The sequence below is a fragment of the Penicillium coprophilum genome (genome assembly GCF_028826855.1).
Source record: "Penicillium coprophilum strain IBT 35676 chromosome Unknown utg000001l_segment0_segment0, whole genome shotgun sequence".
NCBI classification, from domain to species: Eukaryota; Fungi; Ascomycota; class Eurotiomycetes; order Eurotiales; family Aspergillaceae; genus Penicillium; species Penicillium coprophilum.
The window spans coordinates 3,273,814-3,294,943 of record NW_026622720.1 but is presented as its reverse complement, the minus strand read 5'-3'; the positions used below and the strand labels follow the sequence as shown (position 1 = coordinate 3,294,943).

Here is a 21,130-nt window from a genome sequence, read left to right as displayed (position 1 = left end):
ATGCGGATTTTCCAAGCGAAGTGTCTCAGCTCCCTGTCGTTTCGTGGCAATCAGCAATTTCCTACACCTGCTTGCCCTTATGAGGTCAGGCTTGACAGGGAAAGCTCTTAGCTTCAAGGTTTATTTCGATGTCACTAGTCTACGGAGCAGGATTTAGTGATTTCACGCTTTTAATTTCGCAGAAGCTCTCTGATCCCGTCGGCAAAGAGTAGCTTAGAGTACAAGACATGGAACCAAATAAACCAACCCGGCAGAGGTTTTCCACCGTTTGCAGGATTGCTTCTTACATGGGAGAAAGTAAGCTGAATCACATCCTCGCTGCCTTTGAGCTCCCGGTTGACCTCGAAACGATGTGACGCAGCAAGGCTGAGGGACTTTGTACGTCCGGCGTATTCTGCAAAGGCGAAGTTGGGTCGAGGGATATCTTGTGATTCTGGGAATACGGATATGCGATGAGCTTCAGTGCAAGCGCTGGTATCGAATAAAGTAAGAAGGCCGAACAGGGTACTCCCTAATGGCGGAAGAGTGTTCCTGGAGAGCGACTCCAACTTCCAGATAGAATGCCCTGGTAGAGCCGGATCACTGCTCGAAGTGACTATATTCAACCCCAGCATTTGAGTCAGTATATGAACAAAGTCATGATCAGAATACAGATTGCTCACCTTCACTGTCAATCAAGTATTGCGCAAACGGTGCCATCCACCTCTCAGGAGCGAATATCCGCCCCCGAAAACGCCCTTGGAGAATCTGGCTAGAACTTCCTCATCGGTAATCCCGTGTGGAAGGTTCTTCGCCGGGATACGAAGGCTGTAGCTTTCCTGATCTATCGGATAATTCTTGGGGTTCAGCTCGCTTAAGGGGAAGGACTTGGAATGGCCAGGAGTTGCCTGCCAAGTAAACTCCATATTTCGACAAGGATATAGTAGACATTGTAAGTAAACCGCACCCCCACCCAAAGCGACTGTAAATAAACGAAATCGGGTGATAAAAGCCATGGCGTATTCGAGAAAAGGCAGACTCGATGTAATTTGTGTTGAAGGGTTTTATGAACATTTATGCTATAAACACACTCTCTAGTTACTCCCGGGGAACCGTCAGATTCCAATCTGGATTGAGGTAGATTAATTCGATCTTGGCGTTGGATGTTTTTCCCTAACTCCGAGTCCAAGTCCTAAGTCCATTTACTATGTACTCCCCGATTCCCACCAAATCAACCGCTTGTTTTTTTCTCTACTTCGCTGAAGAAAGAATGGGCTGAACTTTTTGAGTATACATTCTCTGTCACACTTTGATCCATTAACTGGTCTTATTTAGGGCACTGCGCCAAGTTGGGTGTTGGCACAAAGGAAACCATAGATTCTAAATTACCATATTCATTCATATTGGGAAATGAAATACTCCATATAGTCCTACAACATGCGTATCTTGCTTGTGGCCTGTTTCTTAATTGGGAATTGTGGAATTAATTTGCATTCACTCCGCTTCCGGCAGCTCCTTCAAGCTTTGAACATGCTGGATGACCAACTGGAGGGAAGGACCTGGCTATGCGGAGACAGGTTCTCCGCAGCTGATGCTCACTTGTACGGCTTGATGAAAATGAAGTTGATGAAAGTATGCGAATGATTGTTGTTGCCTGGACGAGAGAACTTCCTCGCATACTGGAAGAGATTGGATGAACGAGAGGCTTCCCCAAAGGCTTTGCAGAACTTCCCTGCCAAAGTGGGTTTGTGAATAATTATGCAACTTCGCTGAGGGGTCAGAATTAATGAAATCATCCGACTATAACGTTGTCCTCAATTTGCAATAAAACAGCAATCGTGGCTGCGTTTGAATTCTCAAAACAATTAGGGCCACGCTATCTCATTAATCAGCGATTCATCATACCTAGGGTAGTCGCCCAGCAAGCGCCGGAATGCACAAAAACAAGCCTTTGTCCAGTCTAGAGTACATATTCAGCGAGGCTCTCAATCACTGTAGTATAATCGATAATATATAGTTCTAGTAGACACGTATTCATGAGTCACAGAAGGGGTGAGGACTTGTGTTTAAGCTCATTTAAAGTATCCATGGATCTCTAAACTTTCTCTTTTAGTGCGGAACTCTACCTACCTAGGTAGCTCCTGAGTTTCTAGAATGATAACACAGGCACCATATAAATCTTATCTAAACAATCCACACACTGAATACTCAGCTTGACTCAAACAATGGCAGGGCATGAGAAAGCGGAGGAAAGCCAAGTCGCGCGACCTTACATCCGGTATATGTATAAATGTACTCTGTAAGAGATGTTGAGATTGTTGTATAGATGGAACTAGGCGGTGACGAGAGCGGTCAATCAAATATATATCGTTGGATCCATGATATAGGTGCCCCTGATATATTCAACTGAATCACCGATTTTCAAAACACCAAGTATATTTGTTACTGGATACTATCATATGGATGAAAGAAACCAAAATATCGTGGATTATAATGAAACTCTACGCAAGGTATATATCACACAATACAACCCCCAAATGCAGAAAATAACCAAAAGATAGATATCAAACAGCCTGGAGAATGCCCTTAAGACCTTTGGATCCTCCTCAAGGCAATACCAAACCATACTTGAGATGTTGAAGGAATGTCTCCGGGATATTGAGAAGGAAAGCCAAAAGCAAAGCAAAGCCCAGGTGGTTGACACAGACATGCTAAGCATTGCCATGGGATTTTTAGAAATCGGGAAATAAGCTGCTGCAACTATACATATGTAATATAATAAACACGAAGATAGTGAGCGAGTGAAAAGACCTCGGGTCGAAAAGAGAAGTGATAAAAGCATGTATATATAAGATCACAAAAAGGAACCCCTACGGTCCGTCTAATGCAAGAGGTACGTCCGTCACAAAGGGGGTGGAATACACTTGTCATTTGACCTGCTGATTATATTCAAACGATATATTTCATTGGGCATGGTTGAAGGGGTTACATTCCAAACGATAATATGCATAGGCACGAGGATAGATGATTTCGGATTCTTAAATCCACAGATCGGTACATATGGATACAAGTTGTATCACCATTGGGTATATGCATGGCTGAACCAATGTGCGGACATAATCACCAAATATCCAAGCAGGACCAAATACACGTATGCAGTGGGAAGACACCGGTCAGAAGTCAAAGGTCAGGGCAACACTCGACTCCCCCAGATCTTTAAACAGGTAGCCCAAAACACCCCATCCCCGTTCTGTCCAGAGACAAATAAACAGCCGCCCTTCCAGGAATGCCATGCAACCAACTCCAAAATATATGCAATCGTAAGACATGTCATGAGATAGCGTGGTTGCGGAGGAGAGCCTCCAACCTCCGCACCCGCCGGGGCATCAAAAGTAACGGCAGCCGTCCCCGTTTGTGGGATTGAGCTCCAGTATCAAGACGGGGATTTATTAAATAAGTTCATCATTGTCACCGTGAAGAGGTTGGATCACCCCCCCCTATCAGTCGATCAACGGTTTCTTCTGGTTGCCGACAATAGCGGCGCCTATATGGCTGAGGGCGTTGTGGTCGCTTGGCCGTACAATTACCGGAAGAGGTAGCATAGGGTTGTCCGGGTTGACATGGGCAGCATCTCGTGCGGCCTGCTCAATCGCCTCCATTTCTTCTTTGCAGCCAGCGTGGTCGAGAGGGCAGACCACGATTGGTTGTCGAATGGTAATGTCTCTTGCGGAGGTTAAGTGGGCCTGCTGTGTGTGAGTTTGGAGAAGATAAACTATGAAGCTAGGGAAGAACGAACTCGAACTGTGAGGTAGTACTCGATTTTATATAGACTTGCTGTGGTTGTGAAGCCGCTCACACCGTACGTAGGAAATGCCGTCCTACTTCTCGGCAAGATACCTTCTGCGTCGCGGAGGTCCTTGGCGGGGAATACCAGCCCCAGGTTTGTTAAATAGCCCGATTGGGGTAGTTTAACGCCGATATTCTCCGTTTTTTTGGCTAGAACTTTGACTTTGCGCTGGGGCTCATCGCCTTCGTGGTTGTAGACGATTTCCTCGTCGATGCCGATGGTGATCTTGCTGATGGTCACTTTGCGCGCCTTGCCCATCCAGCTCTCGTTCGGTGACAATTTGACATAAACACTGACGGGGTCGAGAGGACCGTAAGACCACCGTGGTAGTGAGATGGCTAATGTGACCAGATGATCTGACACGCGCTCCGCCGACTCTGGACGATTGTACATGCCGAATGTGGAGAGTGTGTCGTAACGCGCGATGGGGACAGGGAAGGTATATTTGTGCTGTTGTTGCTGCCCTTGTTGGACCGTCACCACCATCTCGTAGTATGTTTCAGCGGTGCGACTCGGGAGCTGTACACTAGCTGGGGGGACGCGGCGAGAGGCATCGCGGCCCCCACGACCGAATGGAATGAAGAGGACGAAGGGCAGATCCATCGATATTACTTCTTCATATTCTCGACCGGCCGGACATCGAAAAAGGAGCATCTCCTTGCCGACCAGGTCGGTGATCTCTTTTCGCGGCGGAGCCAGGCGCTTCTTTGTGAGGGAGTCGGCCGAAGGGTGAATTGTCTCGCGACGGACGAGGGAAATAGTGACGAGCGAGACATTGACTGGAGCTGTAATACCGAGGCATGGTCTGATTTCAACTTTACCCTCAATTCGTGGCTGGGATGGTCAGTCAATGGGGCCGCGTTGAGCAGGGGGCCAGATCGGCTTGTCGCATGTATCGCAGAGCGCTTACCATGGTCGCAGAAATCCCAGGGTATCCGATCAGAAAATTGCCATTCGCTGGGCCTGATACGCGCACAAAGGCGGCCATCTCGAGTCAGCCGTGCCTGTCGCACCATAGATATGCGGAGGTTGGTCGAGTTGTGGGGAATCTGCGAGTGACCGGATCGTTTGGCACAGTTCATAAGGGTTCGACAGTGGGTTGAGTAGAGCGTGTAAACATTTAGATGCCTTGAGGTCGGAGGCTGAGAGAAATCGGGAAGTGCGCAAAGGTCTAGATGTTCCAAATGTGCCAGATAGGGAGAAGTGAAGGAGCTGAGCTTCCCAAAGGTAGTGGGGAAAGGTGAACTAAGCCCCCCCCAACAGCCACAATTAACTTGAGCCTCTGGATTTATAGGGCTCTTTTGGATTTGACATATTAAATGATCTATTATATAATAGATCACCTATATAGCAGGATCCTATAGGTCTCAGATCTCTACCCTAGACGTAATGATGCCTTATCGCGTGAGCAATATACCCGTAGACGCCCAGTTTCCAATGTCCATGTCATCATCGTCATCACACATAAATTCATAGAACAGAATACATCTTAATACACAGTATATTTGTTGTAAGCCGCGATCAAATATATAGATCAAAATATCCCAATGCTCCAATGAGAACCATGGACGAAATTCCCAAATGTCTAAGGTTTGGTTGCCAGTGCAACCATGACATCGCCTCCTGCTCCACCCAACTTCTACACATATCCACACATTTGACTACATCATTCAGCAATATGCCTCGTCGCGCAACAAATACCAGGTCGCAGCCGACACTGTCCTTTGGAGGGGGCCGGGTCACCAAACCAGTCACCACACCATCTCATAAAGCCAAGGCCCTCGATTCAACTCCATTGTCCGACAATTCTACACCTGCCACCCCGGAGCCTCAGCAGCTATCTGTCACTCCAAACGAACCATCCAAGCCCCATGTTGCAGAGCTAGCGGTACGACAGCAGGCTGCAGTCGAACACCAAGCTCCACCATCGGAAGAGGACAAGCGGGCACTGAAGTTGAACAAGCAGGATATCTGGCGATACTGGCAGGCGCAAGAGCAGACTCGCATAGCACCCACGGGTAAGTCGAGCTTGTTGGGGGTATTAGTATGAATCAAGGGGCTAACTCCAAGTCGATAGCCCACCAGCAAGGCATGGATGTAGAGGAAAAAATTCTCCGTCATTTTGATCTTTCCAGCCAATATGGGGTATGTTGTCTGGGTGTCCTAGAATTCTCCTTTATACGGAATTTGTCTAACATGATGGCTTTTTCTCGTTAGCCCTGCGTTGGGATTGCTCGAGTCAAGCGCTGGAGACGGGCTAATCAGCTGAAGCTCAACCCGCCGATCGAAGTCCTTGCGGTTCTTCTCAAGGGGAAGAACACAAAGGAACGAGCATATATTGATGAATTGCTATCCTGATGATATATCGGGATTTGAATTGGCGTTGATAGTCTTGCATGGATTGGGCGTTGGGATTAATGCGATACGAATGACATATGGATAAGCTGTATTCCGAGGCTTCAAGAGATTGTAAATGGAAGAGTAACTGTCACTTTCAGACAAAATCTTCGAGACTTCCATGTGAGCCGACCGAGGCAGGACTCCATTGTCTCAGGCAAATTGAATCCAGGTAATTTCCGCTTATAAGCCGTATACGTCTATACGATAGAGAATGCCCGATCCTGGAGGCGTCGTTGATCCTCATTTTAAGCTGCCATCTGTAGGGTCCGGGGTCAGAATGTCTATATTCATCTGAAATTAGAGATTCACGTCCATGTGAAATCTCTTCGGATCTTGGCCAGTTGTTATCCCCGGATTTAGAGAATGGTCTGTCCGGGGACCCCGCGATATAGAACACTGGCGATATTTGCTTTTTATCAACTTGGCTTCTTCTCCACGAAGTATATTACTATAAAGAAGTTATAAAGAAGTACATGATTTTTGTGTTCACTGGGGAGTTTCCAACTTTTCCAACTACAATATAGCCATTCATAGTCCCTCTAGGGGAATGAAGTCTAAGCCTAATTGAGATGTCTCACCCGGCCAGGGCGCCTTTTTTCCCTCAGCATAGTGTCGAGCCCAGAGCCTTTGGTCAGTATGGAGATACCTTTGATAGGAAGATATGAGTGTGATATTTCAATAGCTCATATAAGATTGTGTCCGATGCACATATATTTTAATCTAGCGTACAACATCCCCTGTTAAATCACCGGCCAAGGTGGTCAATGTCACTATCAATTGGATTGGACACAAGCAGATTCATCCCAGTCCCATAATCGATGTCAGGTAGCCAACGAGATCCGTAGAATCTCGCCAAAATCCTGATACTTTTCCATGTGAGCGGTGCTTTTTGTTCCTGATTTTCCTGATTTCCCTGGCCATTGACTCCCAATACACTAGTGTACTTGGCGCTGTGTTGAGAAAGGACAAAGCATTCTTTTGACTGGGCCCACCCCCGCTAAATGTCTCACTTGCCTGGACCCTCTGCAAAGTTCTCATATGTCGGTCCGGCTATCCTAATGGTGAATAATCGCAAGAATTGACTCACGTCCTTTTGCCACTGGAAATGATCGCCGTATGCAGGTACAATATCTCAGCTATATCTCTCAGCCAATATCTAAAATTAGGCTGTTTCTCAGATATCAAACTCTTATATCCAGTGAAACCCTGAAAGTGTACAGCCTTTCAAGGCCTTTGTCCGAGAGACAACCTTGTACGAAGTACTCCAGACATCAGCCTTATACAGGGTAGCCTGAATCTGGGCATCTTTAATGGAAGCCCTGTGTTAGTGTTACCCCAAGCAATTTCAATCTCTGATATCGTATTATTAGTATGATAAGTGTTCGAAATAATATATTAGTGTTATATTAATGCAGACATTTCGGAGCAAGCCCTAATGCGGTATAGTTCGATACTACGTTGGCTCTCGGGCCCTGCCGGGGGCCAATCTTCCCCGGATTTTCCGCAATACATGGGGTTTGCCACTTTTCGCTCTTTTTTTTTCTGTTTTGCGTAGTAGTTGTTGACATCTTTGTTGAAATATCAGTTGACATCTTTGTTGGCACAAGGTTATGTGCAGAGGCGCAATGGAGACGCTGCACAACTAATGCTACATGTACTGCGTATACTGCGTGTCCTCCGTGCTGCATGTACTGCAACCTATACTTTGTACACCGTACCGTACCCATCGAGGGTACCAAGAGTCTAGCCTGACATAGCCTGACACAGTGGAAATTAAAGTCAGTAACTGTCGGCCGTGTGACTGGCAAACGGATGAAATACTAACATTGCCACTGGCCCAGCCTTTCCGGTGGCTTCCTCGTTCGTCCTGCTCTAGTCTCGACTTGGCAATGCGGGCATACGTACACCGTGCGAGAGAATAGCACCAACCCCAGTCCATACTCGCTCCAATAATCAGTCGGCTGCGGGAACCCAGGATCCGGCGTAAGCCTCCAGGCTTGGCCGTGCAATGAGCGTCCGGGCTTTCAATTCGTGGTAATTACGATCTCATTCAACCGCGGCCTTGACCTGCTTCTCGGTGGATTGCCTCCCATTAAGCATGCGGAGACATGTGATGGTCCCACGCAGCCCTTTAGTGCAACCCTGCGAGTTTCTCCATGGAACTTGGGGTTGAGGAGACTGGCAAAGCTTATAAAAAGGGCTTCACCCATCCAAGTCCAGACCTGCTTCTCAACTCATCCGCACTCGCTATAAATACTTGACTGTCTTTTCCGGCACGCCTTTAATATCTTTTATTTTTTAGTCCCAACTATCTCATCAAGATGAAGTTCTCCACCACTCTGATTGCCTTCGCTGCCGCCGGCCTCGCCAGCGCCCAGCTGCCCGATGTGCCTGCCTGCTCGGTACGAACGACATTGATGCTCCAAACTTCACAAAGATATGTCTACTAACACTTCACCTTTAGCTGACCTGCTTCCTCTCTGCCCTGGGTGGCGATGGTTGCTCCGAGCTGCTCGACTTCAAGTGCCACTGCAAGAAGACCGAGCTCGTGAGCAACATCACCCCCTGTGTTGAGAAGGCTTGCGAGTACGAGGACCGTATCTGTATGTTACCACCTTACTATGCTTCCCCTTGATCCTAGTCACTGACTCACACATCCAGCCGTCTCCAACGCCGTCGTCAACCAGTGCTCTTCCGCCGGTGTCCCCATCTCGATTGCTCCCATCGAGACCGGTGCTGAGACCACCACCGCTGCTGAGCCCACCAAGGCCTCCAGCACCCCCGCGCCCACCACCGCCAAGCCCACCGAGTCCGCCGGTGAGAGCTCCAGCGCCGCTGAGAGCTCCAGCGCTGTTGAGACCTCCAGCTCCACCGCCACTACCACCGTCATTGGCTCCTCTTCCGGTGTTGCCACCTCCACCCCTCTGGTGACCAAGACCGGCTCTGCCCCTGCCTCTTCCTCCTCGCCCGCTTTCAACGGCGCTGGCAGTGTCAAGGGCAACATGGCTGGTGTCGCTGCTCTCGCCGCCGCTGCCGCTTACGTCCTGTAAATATATCTATACCTAATCTGAGGCTGTTGTTGGTGTTTGCAACTAGCTCGTGTTGGCAGGTGGGATTCGCTTCCTTTTCTGCTGGCTGGGTTGGTCGTTCGAGACGCCTGAATAGGTCACCTCCCTGTATAGTTTGATAGTTTGACATGTTTAATACAATGCACGCCTTGGTTTTCTCTCTTGGGTCAAATTGATCTTTAATATTTGATCGTTACTTTTTTTTTTTTGCTCCAGCCCCGTAGGTATATATATATAGATACAACAAAGCGCATACTAATTGGAAAGATAAAGAATGGAGTTGAAAGGCATCACTACAAACCCTATGTCCACCGGTGTACTTTCAACAAGCGAGTTTATTAAAGCACATATGTTTCGACTTGTCACTTGGCGAAGGACTTTCTGGGGCTTGTGGACCTCCCTCTATTTTCTCGTTGAGATCTATATTTCTCTTACATCCAACTATGATGCACTACCTGGAAACACCGCGCAAGGCGACGAATACAATGTGAGGAATTTTATCAAAAGAACGATGACCAAGTGCGATATCTGTAACCCCAGAACTACGGAATACAGAAGGGATGTGTTTGATTGTCTAAGTGCAAAACATAGGCGAATCTAAGGGTAGATAGAGATATGGTGATGGTGGCCTGCAGGGATTTGAGTATAGTCTGCATATGTAGGCCAGTTAGAAATGTGATATTTACAGTATAAGCGCTGTCGTGTATCGTGCATGATTCAGGGATCCTAAATCTCAAAGCATATAAAACCCAAGGAGAAGAAAAATTGGAGACTCGTGAAGTGTGCATTTCGCATGTGCTATGAATGTCGAGAAGCTCGATCTACTGTGTCCCAATCTCTACACGATAGCACCGGAACACTTACATCGAGATAATGGGAGCATCTCTGCAAGTCCTACGAATCTGGTGACCAGTTTGCAAACTTTGAAATGGGCTGATAGCATTCTTGTCTGGCCTTAAAATAAACACTGGAAATCATTACAAGAGGGCAGCAACTGCAGCAGCGACCATAGGAGCAGCTGTAATAAGAGCACCCGCGTGTCCAGCGGCACCGCCGGTCGACTGGGTTGTTTGGGCAGTGGTAGAAGCAGTTGACCCAGAGGTTGTCGAGCGAGGCGAAAACGTAAGCGAATCCAGTCCCCCGGTTACTGTCAACTGGTAATAATCAGACATTGGTGCTGTGGTGTAGGTCGCCTTGGTGGAGGTAGAAGACTCGTATTTTGCTCCGTCCAAGGATCCACCCATACCCACGCTCATAGTGCAGCTAGCCGACTCAGTTGAAGCTTTCAGAGAACACTGGTAGGATTGGGTAACAGTGATATCGTAGCTGGTCACGTCGCCCGAGGTGGATGCGATATATTTCCCGGTCAAGCTCATTGTCTCCGGGCCCTGGATGAGCGTCCATGAAGCGGGATAGTTGCAGTCTGTCTTGGGAGCGTCCTTTTCACAGCCGACATGGTATGTGGCGACATCCTTATTCATGTCAACGAGACTGGCGGCAGTGCTTTTCCAACCACCGTACTCGAGCATGGTGACATCCCAAGAAGGGACGTAACGTCCCACGACGACGCTGCTGGTGTCGTCAGCTTGGGCACCGAGTGCAGCGATGGTTGCAGCGAGGAAAAAAGAGGTGCGCATTTTGGCGGTTTTTGGTCAGACGTGAAGTGAAAATTTTGAGAGGAAGGCACCGAGAGGAGTTAAATAGTAGGCTCCAGTGAGTTTTACAAACTTCCCTTCCCCCTTCTCGCCCCTCTACACCATTGGATGGAACTCTGCGCTAGCCATTGGCTGTATCACTAGCGCAATGCAGGAACGGTGAGCCTGATCAAAGCGGAAAATAGCCGAAATGATAGATATCATGATTGCTTGTATGAATTATATGTATGCTAGTCGACTTTTTGTAGTCGCGGCTTTGGGGGAGTCAAGAGACATGGGGTAGCTGCTTAGGATTCGCTTGTCAATCGCCTGTGTTGACCTTGAGCGGGCTAAGGTATATTTGCCACCTATTTCTTGGAAATCAAGGGGACCAGGTCTTATTTTCGTGGTTGGTACGCGACTCGGTCAGAGGATCGGAATGATACTGAAGGGAATGACGAGGGAGGGCAGCCACCATCAGCAACCACATGATAATCAGGAGTTCGACTTTGAGCTCATGGGTTTGAAGACTCAAACCCCGGTGAAAAGTTTCCGGTTGCCCAAAAGACAGGGCTAATCAGGACAATCGTTCTGGCGACTCTCTGAACAGTTTGCCGGGATTGTCGAGAGATGCGTCGAAGAACACATATTTGCGAGACTGTCAATATTTTTTGGAGTGGGGCAATAACATGCTCTTCCAGTACTAGACATCTTTAGCTCCAAGGGGGCTGAGACAAAACTATAGCCGGTCACAAGTAAGCTGCGCTAGCCACTTGTGGGGGCCAAATTACGAGCATGGACTGTTGATATCCAGAAATGACCGTATACTGAAGAGTCAATGAACAGTGATACTCTCCAACAGATGTGATAGAAAAGACTGCTCGTTGGCTTAGATGTTAAATATGAAAAGGCGAACGGGGAAATCCCGAATCGGGGGTGGCAATTGAGGGAGATAGCTGAGCGTGTTCGTTTAATCCGCTGGACTGAGCACTAATCATGCCAAGCACAGTACCTGCCGAGGTGCCCATAGTGGTTAGGGGTTGGGGCTCTGAGACTCTAGGGCTTCGGGACTGTCCGCTTCAACAGATTACCTAAGGTCCCATGATTAGGTAGACAACTGGCGAGTATCTCGGAACTTGCCGGAAGCCAAGTTGGCCAAACTGGTGCACTTGTCATCCTTCTCTACTCCGGTGCCAGGTATACCAGCGAGAACCGTGAAAGGCTTGGTCAAGACTTGGAGTTCTCTACTCTGACGGTAGACGATTACCTCTCGATAATATTTGGATTAACCCACACTTCAAGGACAATAGCTGATAATCTAATTAAAAATCATTTCATGAATTACTCGATAGTTCAATAAAAGATTTGGGGTATTCAAAGAGTGGTTGATATGAAGATTGTACTTTTACTTGACGGATGACGAAGACCAGTGGCGCAAACAGGTTGGCACAACCTCGGATCTTCCTTTCCTGTCTCTTCCCTTTCTCCTTCATCTAACACGCGATATTCAAAGAGATGGCAACCTCCAAATTCCACGATCTACCCCGCGTCGCAGGCCCATTGACCTGCCCGTACAAGGTAAATTAATCATCTTCTCGAATGAAAACTCCGATGTTCACACCACTAGGGAACATCGCTCCTCAAATCATCTCAATTTAACAAAGGATCCGCCTTTCCAGAACATGAGAGAACAAAGTTCAAGCTCCACAGTCTGCTCCCGCCAAACATCCAGACACTGGATGAGCAGGTCCAGCGCGCTTATCAGCAGTATCAAAGCAGAGCAGATGATCTAGCCAAAAACACCTTCCTGGCGAGTATGAAGGCGCAGAATGAAGTGCTGTACTACAAGGTCCTGACATCCCGACTAAGCCATATCAGCAGGTGCACGAAAGCTAACCAGTGAATAGCTCGTGCAAACCCATCTCAAGGAGATGTTCAGTGTGATCTATACACCTACGGAAGGAGATGCGATTGAGAATTACTCGCGATTATTTAGGAAGCCGGAGGGGTGCTTTTTGAATATCAATGATCAAGATCACTTTGACGAGTATCTCGCTGGGTTTGGGACTAAGGAGGATGTGGATTACATTGTTGTCAGTGATGGGGAAGAGGTACATACATCACTGCTGGAGGTTGAATTAGTGCGTGGTCTTGCTTACCATTCATTCTTTTCTTGCAGATATTAGGCATTGGAGACCAAGGTGTGGGCGCTATTCTCATATCGGTTGCGAAACTGGTTATTACCACGCTCTGTGCTGGAATCCATCCTTCGCGACAGCTCCCGGTTGTACTGGATTGCGGGACAGATGTACGTACTCCCTACCCCGTGCTTAATCTACATTTGCTGACATCGCACACAGAACGAAGAGCTGCTCAATGACAAGCTATATCTAGGCCTCCGACAGCGTCGGGTCAGGGGGAGAAATACGACGAATTTGTGGATAAGTTCGTCAAGGCTGCTCGCAAACAATTTCCCAAGGCTTATATTCACTTGTATGAGAGCCCCTGCCTTCTCTACTGCGCGAAACACAGCTAACAAGACCAGCGAGGACTTCGGGCTCAATAATGCACGGAGAATACTCGATAGGTATCAGTCACAGATACCTTGTTTCAATGACGACATCCAGGGCACAGGGTGTGTTACGCTCGCCGCCATGTTGGCTGCACTTCAAGTCAGCCAAGTTAAATTGGAAGATGTGCGAGTAGTGATCTTCGGCTCAGGAACGGCTGGTATTGGCATTGCCGACCAAATTTCAGATACCATCGCCACAGAGACACGAAAGTCAAAAGACGAAGCCTCTAAGCAGATATGGTACGTGACAATGAGTGATATGGAAGATGAAATCCCCACTCACAGTGTTCATTCATCCAGGTGCATCGACAAGCCCGGTCTCCTTGTAAAGTCCCTTGGTGATAAGTTGACCGAAGGCCAAAAATCTTTCGCGCGAAATGACGACCAGTGGTCGGACAATGATCGAGATCTTCTGTCGGTCGTCAAAAAAGTCCATCCTCATGTGCTTATCGGGACCTCTACCAAGCCCGGAGCATTCACCGAAGACATCATCCGTGAGATGGCCGACCATGTAAAACGACCAATCATCTTCCCCTTGAGCAATCCGACACGACTCCACGAGGCGAAGCCCGCTGATCTCTATGAATGGACTGACGGACGAGCCCTCGTTGCCACGGGGAGTCCATTCCCGCCAGTCACCCATAACGGCACAGACTATGAAATTGGTATGATTCAAGCATCTCTTCAAACATTGACTGCTCAGTGTATTAATGATATTTCAGCGGAATGCAACAACTCCACTTGCTTCCCAGGCATCGGTCTGGGAGCAGTCCTCTCGCAATGTCGTCTCATGTCTAAGAAGATGCTAGTTGCTGCCGTGGAAGCACTCAAAGCGCGGTCACCAGCCCTGAAAGACTCTGCTAAGCCGTTGCTGCCCGATGTGGAAGATGTGCGTGAAATCAGTGTTGATATTGCCGCGGCTGTGATCTCGTGTGCTGTGGAGGAGGGGCTGGCACAGGCTAAAGGCATCCCTACCGATGAATCGGAGCTGCGAGAGTGGATTCGAATCCAGATGTGGGAGGCTGAGTACCGGCCTCTAGTCTATGAGAATTAATAATTAGGTTATGTTGGCATTCCCTGGGATTCCGGCTGTGAGATACTTTGCTATGTTACCTGTTTATGGGAACCATTGATTCATTCTCCAGTTTCCATCCAATCACAACTACCTACACAATCACCAAGAAATTGAGCACTTAGAGCCAAATATCAAAAGGCGTATCTCAGGGGTGGAACCGATGCTAGCCAGCCACACTAGCATGGCTGAAAGGCTTTGGATACACTAGAAAATACAAAAGGCCCATAGCTAGAAGACTCAAATGACTCGAACGAGTTGGACTTGGTGATTGAGAAGCAGTTCCTCGACGGAGCAGCCATGGACCTAGGCAGCAATGGGGAGGTGTGTTGAACTTGGAGGGCCTACAGGACTGCATTGGTCATGAGTCTTCTTCTGGTGGTTCAAATCGACGGCTATGCCTGAAATAGCGCTCACTAAAGCCCACAACGCCTATTGCTCAGCCCAACCCGCAAGTAGGTCAGGCTTTGGGTCCTATCTTTGAGCCCACCGGTGGGCTGTGGGCCCGGGTGAAAGCTCACTGGGCTTGAATATGGACCTATATTATTTATATACGTCAGTTCTAACCAGGGAGAGGTGGCTATTCTTGATTTTACTGAATAGGGCAACTCATAGCCATAGATAGATTTTAGAAGGAGGAGTAAGATCTATTAGGACTTGAACTACTATGTAATCTAATATTGAAGATCAGTTTAACTAGATTATAAATTATATCAATAGGGCGCCAACTTTCGTCTTCGAAAATCTTTAAGTAGAAAGATCAAAGCGAGAAGAGTGCCGAATGCCGTCAACCCGACAGAAAACCAGAGAGTGCCCCGGTAACCATGAAGCAAGTCTGCCTTGGTGTGTCCGCCATTGTTGATCTGGAGCTCAATGGTACCAGCGAAGCCAAGGCCCAGCGATATACTGTAGACAACAATCGTCATGATTACACTAGATCCCATACCCTGGTACTGTCGGGGCACTGCGTTCGAGAAGATGATCGTGGCAGCAGGCAACGATGAATCCATTGCAAAGGTGGCGATGATAGTAGCGAAAAAAAAGTAGGTCCAGTACGTCGAGTGTACGGGTCGCAACGCCATGAGAAGGGAAGTGAGGAAGTAGCAAAGCATTGCAAACAGCATGATAGACGCGGCTGGGACCTGGTTGATTATCTTTCCAACGACCAATGCTGTTGCTATGCCGGTGACGAGGATAGGAGAAAGCCATGCAGCCAGTTGAATGGGAGTTTGACCACCAATATTGAGGCATATCCGGATGACATAGAAAAGCTAGACAGCTTGTTAGTTGGACATACTTTTGGGGCAAAGATCAGTACTTGCCCAGATGCCAAATGTGGACCAGCCCGCTGCTGTACAACCAATGACGAAGGCAATGTCGGAAGTGAGGACAGCGACTGGTAGGATTGGATGGCGAGCTACGCGAAGTTCGATGTAAAAGAAAGCCGCTAGGAACAAGAAACTAAGAATGAGGCATACATAGACATAGGGTTCGTCCCAAGTAGTGACCAGGCTCTGATTCCAGGCGAAGTTGAACAGAACCAGAGCTGTCACACCGTTTGCACCTCCTAGGAAATCAAGGCGGTCCAAAGTTTCGCGCATCGTTCGTCGCTGCTTGTGCTCACTCTCGACAGGCATGTTTGGAATTGCAAAAAAAGCGAGGATAAAGAGAAAGGCAACCCCCAAAGCCTGACTCCAGTAGATCCATGGCCACCAAGCCATTGCAAAGAGCGGCCCAAAGAGAAGACCTGCCATGGCACCGACTGGGGCTGATGCGGCAAACCATGCGAATCCCATGTTTCGAGGGCCCTGGGAGAAGCATTTGCCCATGATGGCGAGGGCATTAGGTACAGTTAAGGCGGGACCAATGCCTTGCAGGACACGAGCAAGGATGTAGACGGGGTAGCTGGAGTAGACAGAGGCTCCTGCCATCATGCTTGTCAAAGCAAGCCAGCCCATACCAGTAATGAAGATTGCCTTGTTGCCAAACTCGTCACCCAAACGTCCTCCAATCAAGACAAATGTGCCTAGAGTCAAGCCGTAGCCAGAGATTGTCCACGAGAGTTTACCAGGATTGGTGACTCCAAAGGACTTTCCGATTATTTCGAGCGTCGTGAGGCTGTTGCATAGGCCCAACTGATTGGTGAACATGGATGAACACACCGTGATGATGAGGACGATCTGCCGAATGAAGCTGTAGCTATCGGCAATGTAGACGTATTCATCTTTCGCGGTCTGCGCAGAACGTATATCTGGGTCTGTATAGGTTAGTCAACGCGCTCAAATGCATATAGCTGTTGCAAGACATATTTGAGAGCTTCTTACCATCAGCATGTCTCGATGGCCGAAATTTGGAATGATACAATGCTGCTTCCTGCCCTTCTAGAGATGAGGTGGTCATTATGAATAGGAGTGAATACTACTTGGCTGTGGTGATGGGCGAAGAGGTTTGCGAAGAAAAAGAGAACTAAATTTATGGAAGATGAAGAGTGAGAACTACAGACGGCGCGGTAATCCCACTTGTCTAGAAGCGCAATGCGATATCTTTTGATGCTGTCTAGATGTCGATTTGTCAGTATCTATTTTCGGAGTAATAACACCGTTCACAGTAGGTCAAAAGTCTCCGTTATTCCGCCGATCCCTCACATAAACCATCTATAACTCAAGTGATCGGTCGTCCAAGCGGCCCATCTATAGTGGACCAAAAGTCTCCGTTAAGGACAAAGAGAATAGAAAGACTGGTTGAAGCCTGGTATAGATTAGACTGAGGTAGCCTGTCGCACTACCCACGTTAAGGTCGAGACATCCAAATCAGACCCAACCTAGGACCTAGACTAGGGCCCTATTAAGGCTTGAGAAGACCGCTGAAAACACTCTAAAGACCCATGTGGGATATCAGAGGGCCGCATAAATGGCCGTCTACTCCCGTGAGAGTAACCCGGGAAAGATCTCATAGATGTGCGGCAGCAAACAGGGAATTATCAACATAAAAACTGCCGGACGAAGCAACGCAACTCTCGATGAGCTTTGGGTGTGATATATCTCACTGAAAGCCTGAAATCACCATGCAAAGGTAATATATTACATTACAAAGTATTCAATAATATGAAACCTATGTGAGCCAAAGATATAAAAAAAAATCAAAGCTAAAAAACCGAACGATCGAAACAGATTGACTTAAGGAACCCATAAACGCATGAATCCTACGACTTCTTGACGACAAGTCACGCAGCTACCAAAGTTGTTCATGGCAAGGCTGACGCGACAGTCCTCACAAATACATAGACAGCGACAAGGCCAGGTGATGATAGCCCGTGGGCTTGTCTGACAGACCACACAGGGTGGGCCATTAGGGCCGAGGCCTGTTGCACCCGATTCCCATGTATGGCCGTCGGAACTGCCGGAGGTTTCCGAGCGACGGGAAAGGATGAGCTTTTCGAGAAGTTCAGCTTCCTCTTCGGGGGTAGGTTTCCGGCATTCTGATCCTGAATGCATCGCGTTGAGCTGCTGGAGACGGGATGAGAAGATGATCCGGGATCTCTCCTGTTCAACTTGTTTTTGGTAGCGACTGCGCGTCATGATCTGTGGATTGTCTTGGTCTGTTTTAAGATGGGCAGCTAAAATCCTGGCTTCTTCTCTACTTTCGCGATCGCGCGGGTGCAGAAGGCGGGCGAGTGTGCTCATGTCGATCAGGGGGTCTTGGGGTGGTGGGCTTGCTCTATCTGCATACGGTTCGAGTTGAGTGGGAGTCCGACGACCATCTTCCGATGGGTAATCCTCCCATTCCGACCCTGAGGCATTGGTAGACATAGACAGCACGCTCGTGGTGTCAAAGTCATCCGAGGGCGGGGAATAATCAGAAGTTTGATCCTGGTTTCCCCATGCACCGCCAATTTTCCACCAGCTGTACAGTCTGTCGTCTAACCGGCTTTCATCCGAGCTCATCCAGTCTGGCCGATTCGCGCGCTCTCGTTTTCTCATCTCGATCTCGACGTCAAAGTCATGATCATCGGGGAGCTCAAGCTCTCCATTTTCTGAGAGAATCCAGAAATCTAATGGCTGTGATGGGTTCACCTTGCCGTCATTGGACTTTTGCCCACGGTGGCCCACAATGCGTTTTAGCCACATTGGCCGAGCGCTTATTCTCAGTCGATCAAGTACATTATTGAGCCCATAGGCAAGCCAACGAAGTACTATGAGGGAGATTGCCCGGAAGAACGAGAGTGCATGCCATAATCTGATAGATACTCGCACTGCGCCAACACCCCCAAGCTCCGCCCGAGATTGAACGGCTCGAGCACCGTTCTTGGGTTTCTCAACCTTCTTTTCGCGGTTGTAGCCACTCTCCCAAGCAGATGGTTCCGGCATATCGAAACTCGAGAAACCCATAGCCTCAATAGGCCGACTGCTGGAATCGCTTGGTTCGCTCCGCCAATTGCCATATGATGAAGACTTCCGCCTCGAAGCTTCAATCTCCGAAAGCCGATCCTCTTCTAACCATGTCATTCGCCGTGCGACGACTGATTTTCCTTCATTCAAGAACACAGCCTCACTTGCTGCGGTGAGCGCGACGTAGCCGATTCGAAGCAACGTCGTATAAAAGTCTTCGTGTCTGTTTATACGGATGCTCCTTATCTGGTTTGATCCTTGCATATTCTCGTGGGCCATCAAGAAACGGTCATAGAGTGAAACAGGTCGATCTTCCGAGGGCAATGAAACAGCGGTGATGGTGAGTGCCAAGGTGTATATTGAGAGACAGATCACAATGCCGCCCAATAGGAAGATATGAGGGATAAATCCCACAATGCAAACAGTTGGGAACCTGAGCACGCCGGTTTCCAGGCTGACGGGCGGACCGCCATCTAACCCCCACAACATGGCTATCATGAAGCAGGCGCCCCAAAAGGCGGTGTTGAAAAGCCGATATTTGCTCTGCTTCCCAAAAACTTCTAGTATGTGGGAGGTGGCACTGTTGCAGCACGAGATCAATGCGATGAGTAACAGTTCGGGTGTGACATTCATGCGCTCCAAGACTTGCGACCTTGTGAGTAGTTCAAAGACAGAAGTTGAGCTGTCATCAGACCCACCCGAAAGCGCACTGAGAGGGCTTTGTTTGGGAAGGCCGAACAGGCCAAGTCCGATGGACTTACTGATCATGGACTCGGCTTCTGCGAAGGCAATAGAGTGCTCGAAGATGGACATCCCCGTCTCGGTCATCACCGGCCTGCCTTGTAGTGCGCATGAGAGTGTTTCAATAAAGTGACTCAAACAAAGGAGCATGAATGTTGGCCAGAGTAGGGAGAATGATCCATATGGGATACCGGGATTGGTTCCGCGCGCCATCTTCACAGCACTGCACGACTGTTCCTCAGACTCCCACCCCAGAAGTGTCGAGCTAATCGAGTAAAGAGCACCCCCATCACTGGAATAGTCGAACGCTAGTTGTTTTCCGGGGTACCCGTAGCGCATTGTAGAAAAAGACGGCGATGTCTGACATCGGATTCCGCGGAGAAGGCTGAGGATTTGGGAGACAAACAAAACGATTGGCACCAATCGGAGAGCCGCACGCCTTTCCCAGCCTAGTCGAAGGTGTCGCCGCGTGGACGCATAGATAGTAATTCGGTTGAGGATAAGCGCCTAGATCCATCAGCATGGTGAGTATACTAGTCGAAAGCGGGAACTCACTTCTACCAGACAGGCAAATGACCAAAGGCTTGTCAAATATCCAAAGAATCCACCGAGCTTCTTCATCGCACCCAAAAACTCAGCAATGTAGTAGCCACTCTCCTGACCGGCTACATCCGCTAACTCGTTTCCAGCCATATCTGCTGCATGTGTTGCGGCCGCACCGCTGGCTCCAGCCGCTGAACCAGCCCCGCTCCAGATATTCCGGCCCAGGGCTTGAATTCCGGTTATTCTAGCGATAGTTTGGGGAACTGTTCGGAGGGCAAAGGTCTCGGCGTGTTGAAAGGCGCGAAGGGGGGAGGTCAAGAGTTGATGCGGTAAAGAGGACAAAGAAGAAGTTTCTGGCGACAAGGTGGTATTCAAATGCTGCAACAAAGCCTTGCTAGATGTGGTTGGTATTGTGGAGGGTTCCACGACGCCTGACATGATGAGAGTCGGTGTTGATGCGCCTCTGCGGGTGAGCCTTATCAGTGATCCGGGGCAGATGCAATCAACACGGAGGGCCCCCAGTGCGTCCAACTAGAGGCACAGGCAAATAGAATGACTAAAAGTCGAAATATGTGACTAGACTGAAGACCACAGTGAGCAATGCTCCTGTGAACTGCATCCCGCAAACTCAATGTATGCAAGAATGATCTTCACAATGGCGGGCACTTCCTTGGAAGTTGGCCACTGGTGGAGCCAGACCCGCCAATGCTTGCTGACTCAGCCATCAAAATCTCCAGGACTCCCCAGCCTCCAGCTTCAATTGATACACTTGATGGAATATTTCTTGATTATAAGTTTCCTTGATACGGATAGAATTACAAAGTACTTCATGCAATTTGTCTCCAATGATCCAAACCCTTTGCCAGTAGTAGTCTAGGCAAGCGTG

The 21,130-nt window shown here is 48.6% G+C and overlaps 8 protein-coding genes across 8 annotated transcripts; 3 read left to right on the top strand and 5 right to left on the bottom strand.

The window, feature by feature from the left end:
• Nucleotides 1–170: 170 nt before the first annotated feature.
• N7500_001260 (uncharacterized protein) lies at nucleotides 171–905 on the bottom strand (the record flags this gene model as incomplete). Its single annotated transcript, XM_056672406.1, has 2 exons — nucleotides 171–595; nucleotides 692–905. 2 exons carry the CDS (start codon nucleotides 903–905, stop codon nucleotides 171–173), a joined length of 639 nt encoding a protein of 212 aa, XP_056537979.1.
• A 2,574-nt stretch (nucleotides 906–3,479) lies between these two features.
• N7500_001259 (arrestin C-terminal domain-containing protein) lies at nucleotides 3,480–4,814 on the bottom strand (the record flags this gene model as incomplete). Its single annotated transcript, XM_056672405.1, has 3 exons — nucleotides 3,480–3,722; nucleotides 3,776–4,660; nucleotides 4,737–4,814. The coding sequence occupies 3 exons, from the start codon at nucleotides 4,812–4,814 to the stop codon at nucleotides 3,480–3,482; spliced, it is 1,206 nt and encodes a 401-aa protein (XP_056537978.1).
• A 690-nt stretch (nucleotides 4,815–5,504) lies between these two features.
• Nucleotides 5,505–6,184, top strand: N7500_001258 (putative DNA polymerase delta subunit 4; the record flags this gene model as incomplete). The annotated part of the gene is made up of 3 exons (XM_056672404.1): nucleotides 5,505–5,844; nucleotides 5,904–5,971; nucleotides 6,044–6,184. 3 exons carry the CDS (start codon nucleotides 5,505–5,507, stop codon nucleotides 6,182–6,184), a joined length of 549 nt encoding a protein of 182 aa, XP_056537977.1.
• Nucleotides 6,185–8,547: 2,363 nt separating this feature from the next.
• N7500_001257 (CFEM domain-containing protein) lies at nucleotides 8,548–9,276 on the top strand (the record flags this gene model as incomplete). The annotated part of the gene is made up of 3 exons (XM_056672403.1): nucleotides 8,548–8,628; nucleotides 8,691–8,829; nucleotides 8,888–9,276. The coding sequence occupies 3 exons, from the start codon at nucleotides 8,548–8,550 to the stop codon at nucleotides 9,274–9,276; spliced, it is 609 nt and encodes a 202-aa protein (XP_056537976.1).
• Nucleotides 9,277–10,271: 995 nt separating this feature from the next.
• On the bottom strand, nucleotides 10,272–10,931 carry N7500_001256 (uncharacterized protein; the record flags this gene model as incomplete). Its single annotated transcript, XM_056672402.1, has 1 exon — nucleotides 10,272–10,931. The coding sequence occupies one exon, from the start codon at nucleotides 10,929–10,931 to the stop codon at nucleotides 10,272–10,274; it is 660 nt and encodes a 219-aa protein (XP_056537975.1).
• Nucleotides 10,932–12,443: 1,512 nt separating this feature from the next.
• On the top strand, nucleotides 12,444–14,554 carry N7500_001255 (Malic enzyme NAD-binding; the record flags this gene model as incomplete). Its single annotated transcript, XM_056672401.1, has 7 exons — nucleotides 12,444–12,506; nucleotides 12,556–12,777; nucleotides 12,836–13,069; nucleotides 13,115–13,236; nucleotides 13,323–13,421; nucleotides 13,474–14,165; nucleotides 14,223–14,554. 7 exons carry the CDS (start codon nucleotides 12,444–12,446, stop codon nucleotides 14,552–14,554), a joined length of 1,764 nt encoding a protein of 587 aa, XP_056537974.1.
• A 731-nt stretch (nucleotides 14,555–15,285) lies between these two features.
• Nucleotides 15,286–16,972, bottom strand: N7500_001254 (MFS transporter; the record flags this gene model as incomplete). The annotated part of the gene is made up of 3 exons (XM_056672400.1): nucleotides 15,286–15,843; nucleotides 15,895–16,829; nucleotides 16,897–16,972. The coding sequence occupies 3 exons, from the start codon at nucleotides 16,970–16,972 to the stop codon at nucleotides 15,286–15,288; spliced, it is 1,569 nt and encodes a 522-aa protein (XP_056537973.1).
• A 776-nt stretch (nucleotides 16,973–17,748) lies between these two features.
• N7500_001253 (putative ubiquitin-protein ligase (Asi3)) lies at nucleotides 17,749–20,682 on the bottom strand (the record flags this gene model as incomplete). Its single annotated transcript, XM_056672399.1, has 2 exons — nucleotides 17,749–20,208; nucleotides 20,257–20,682. The coding sequence occupies 2 exons, from the start codon at nucleotides 20,680–20,682 to the stop codon at nucleotides 17,749–17,751; spliced, it is 2,886 nt and encodes a 961-aa protein (XP_056537972.1).
• Nucleotides 20,683–21,130: the final 448 nt, after the last annotated feature.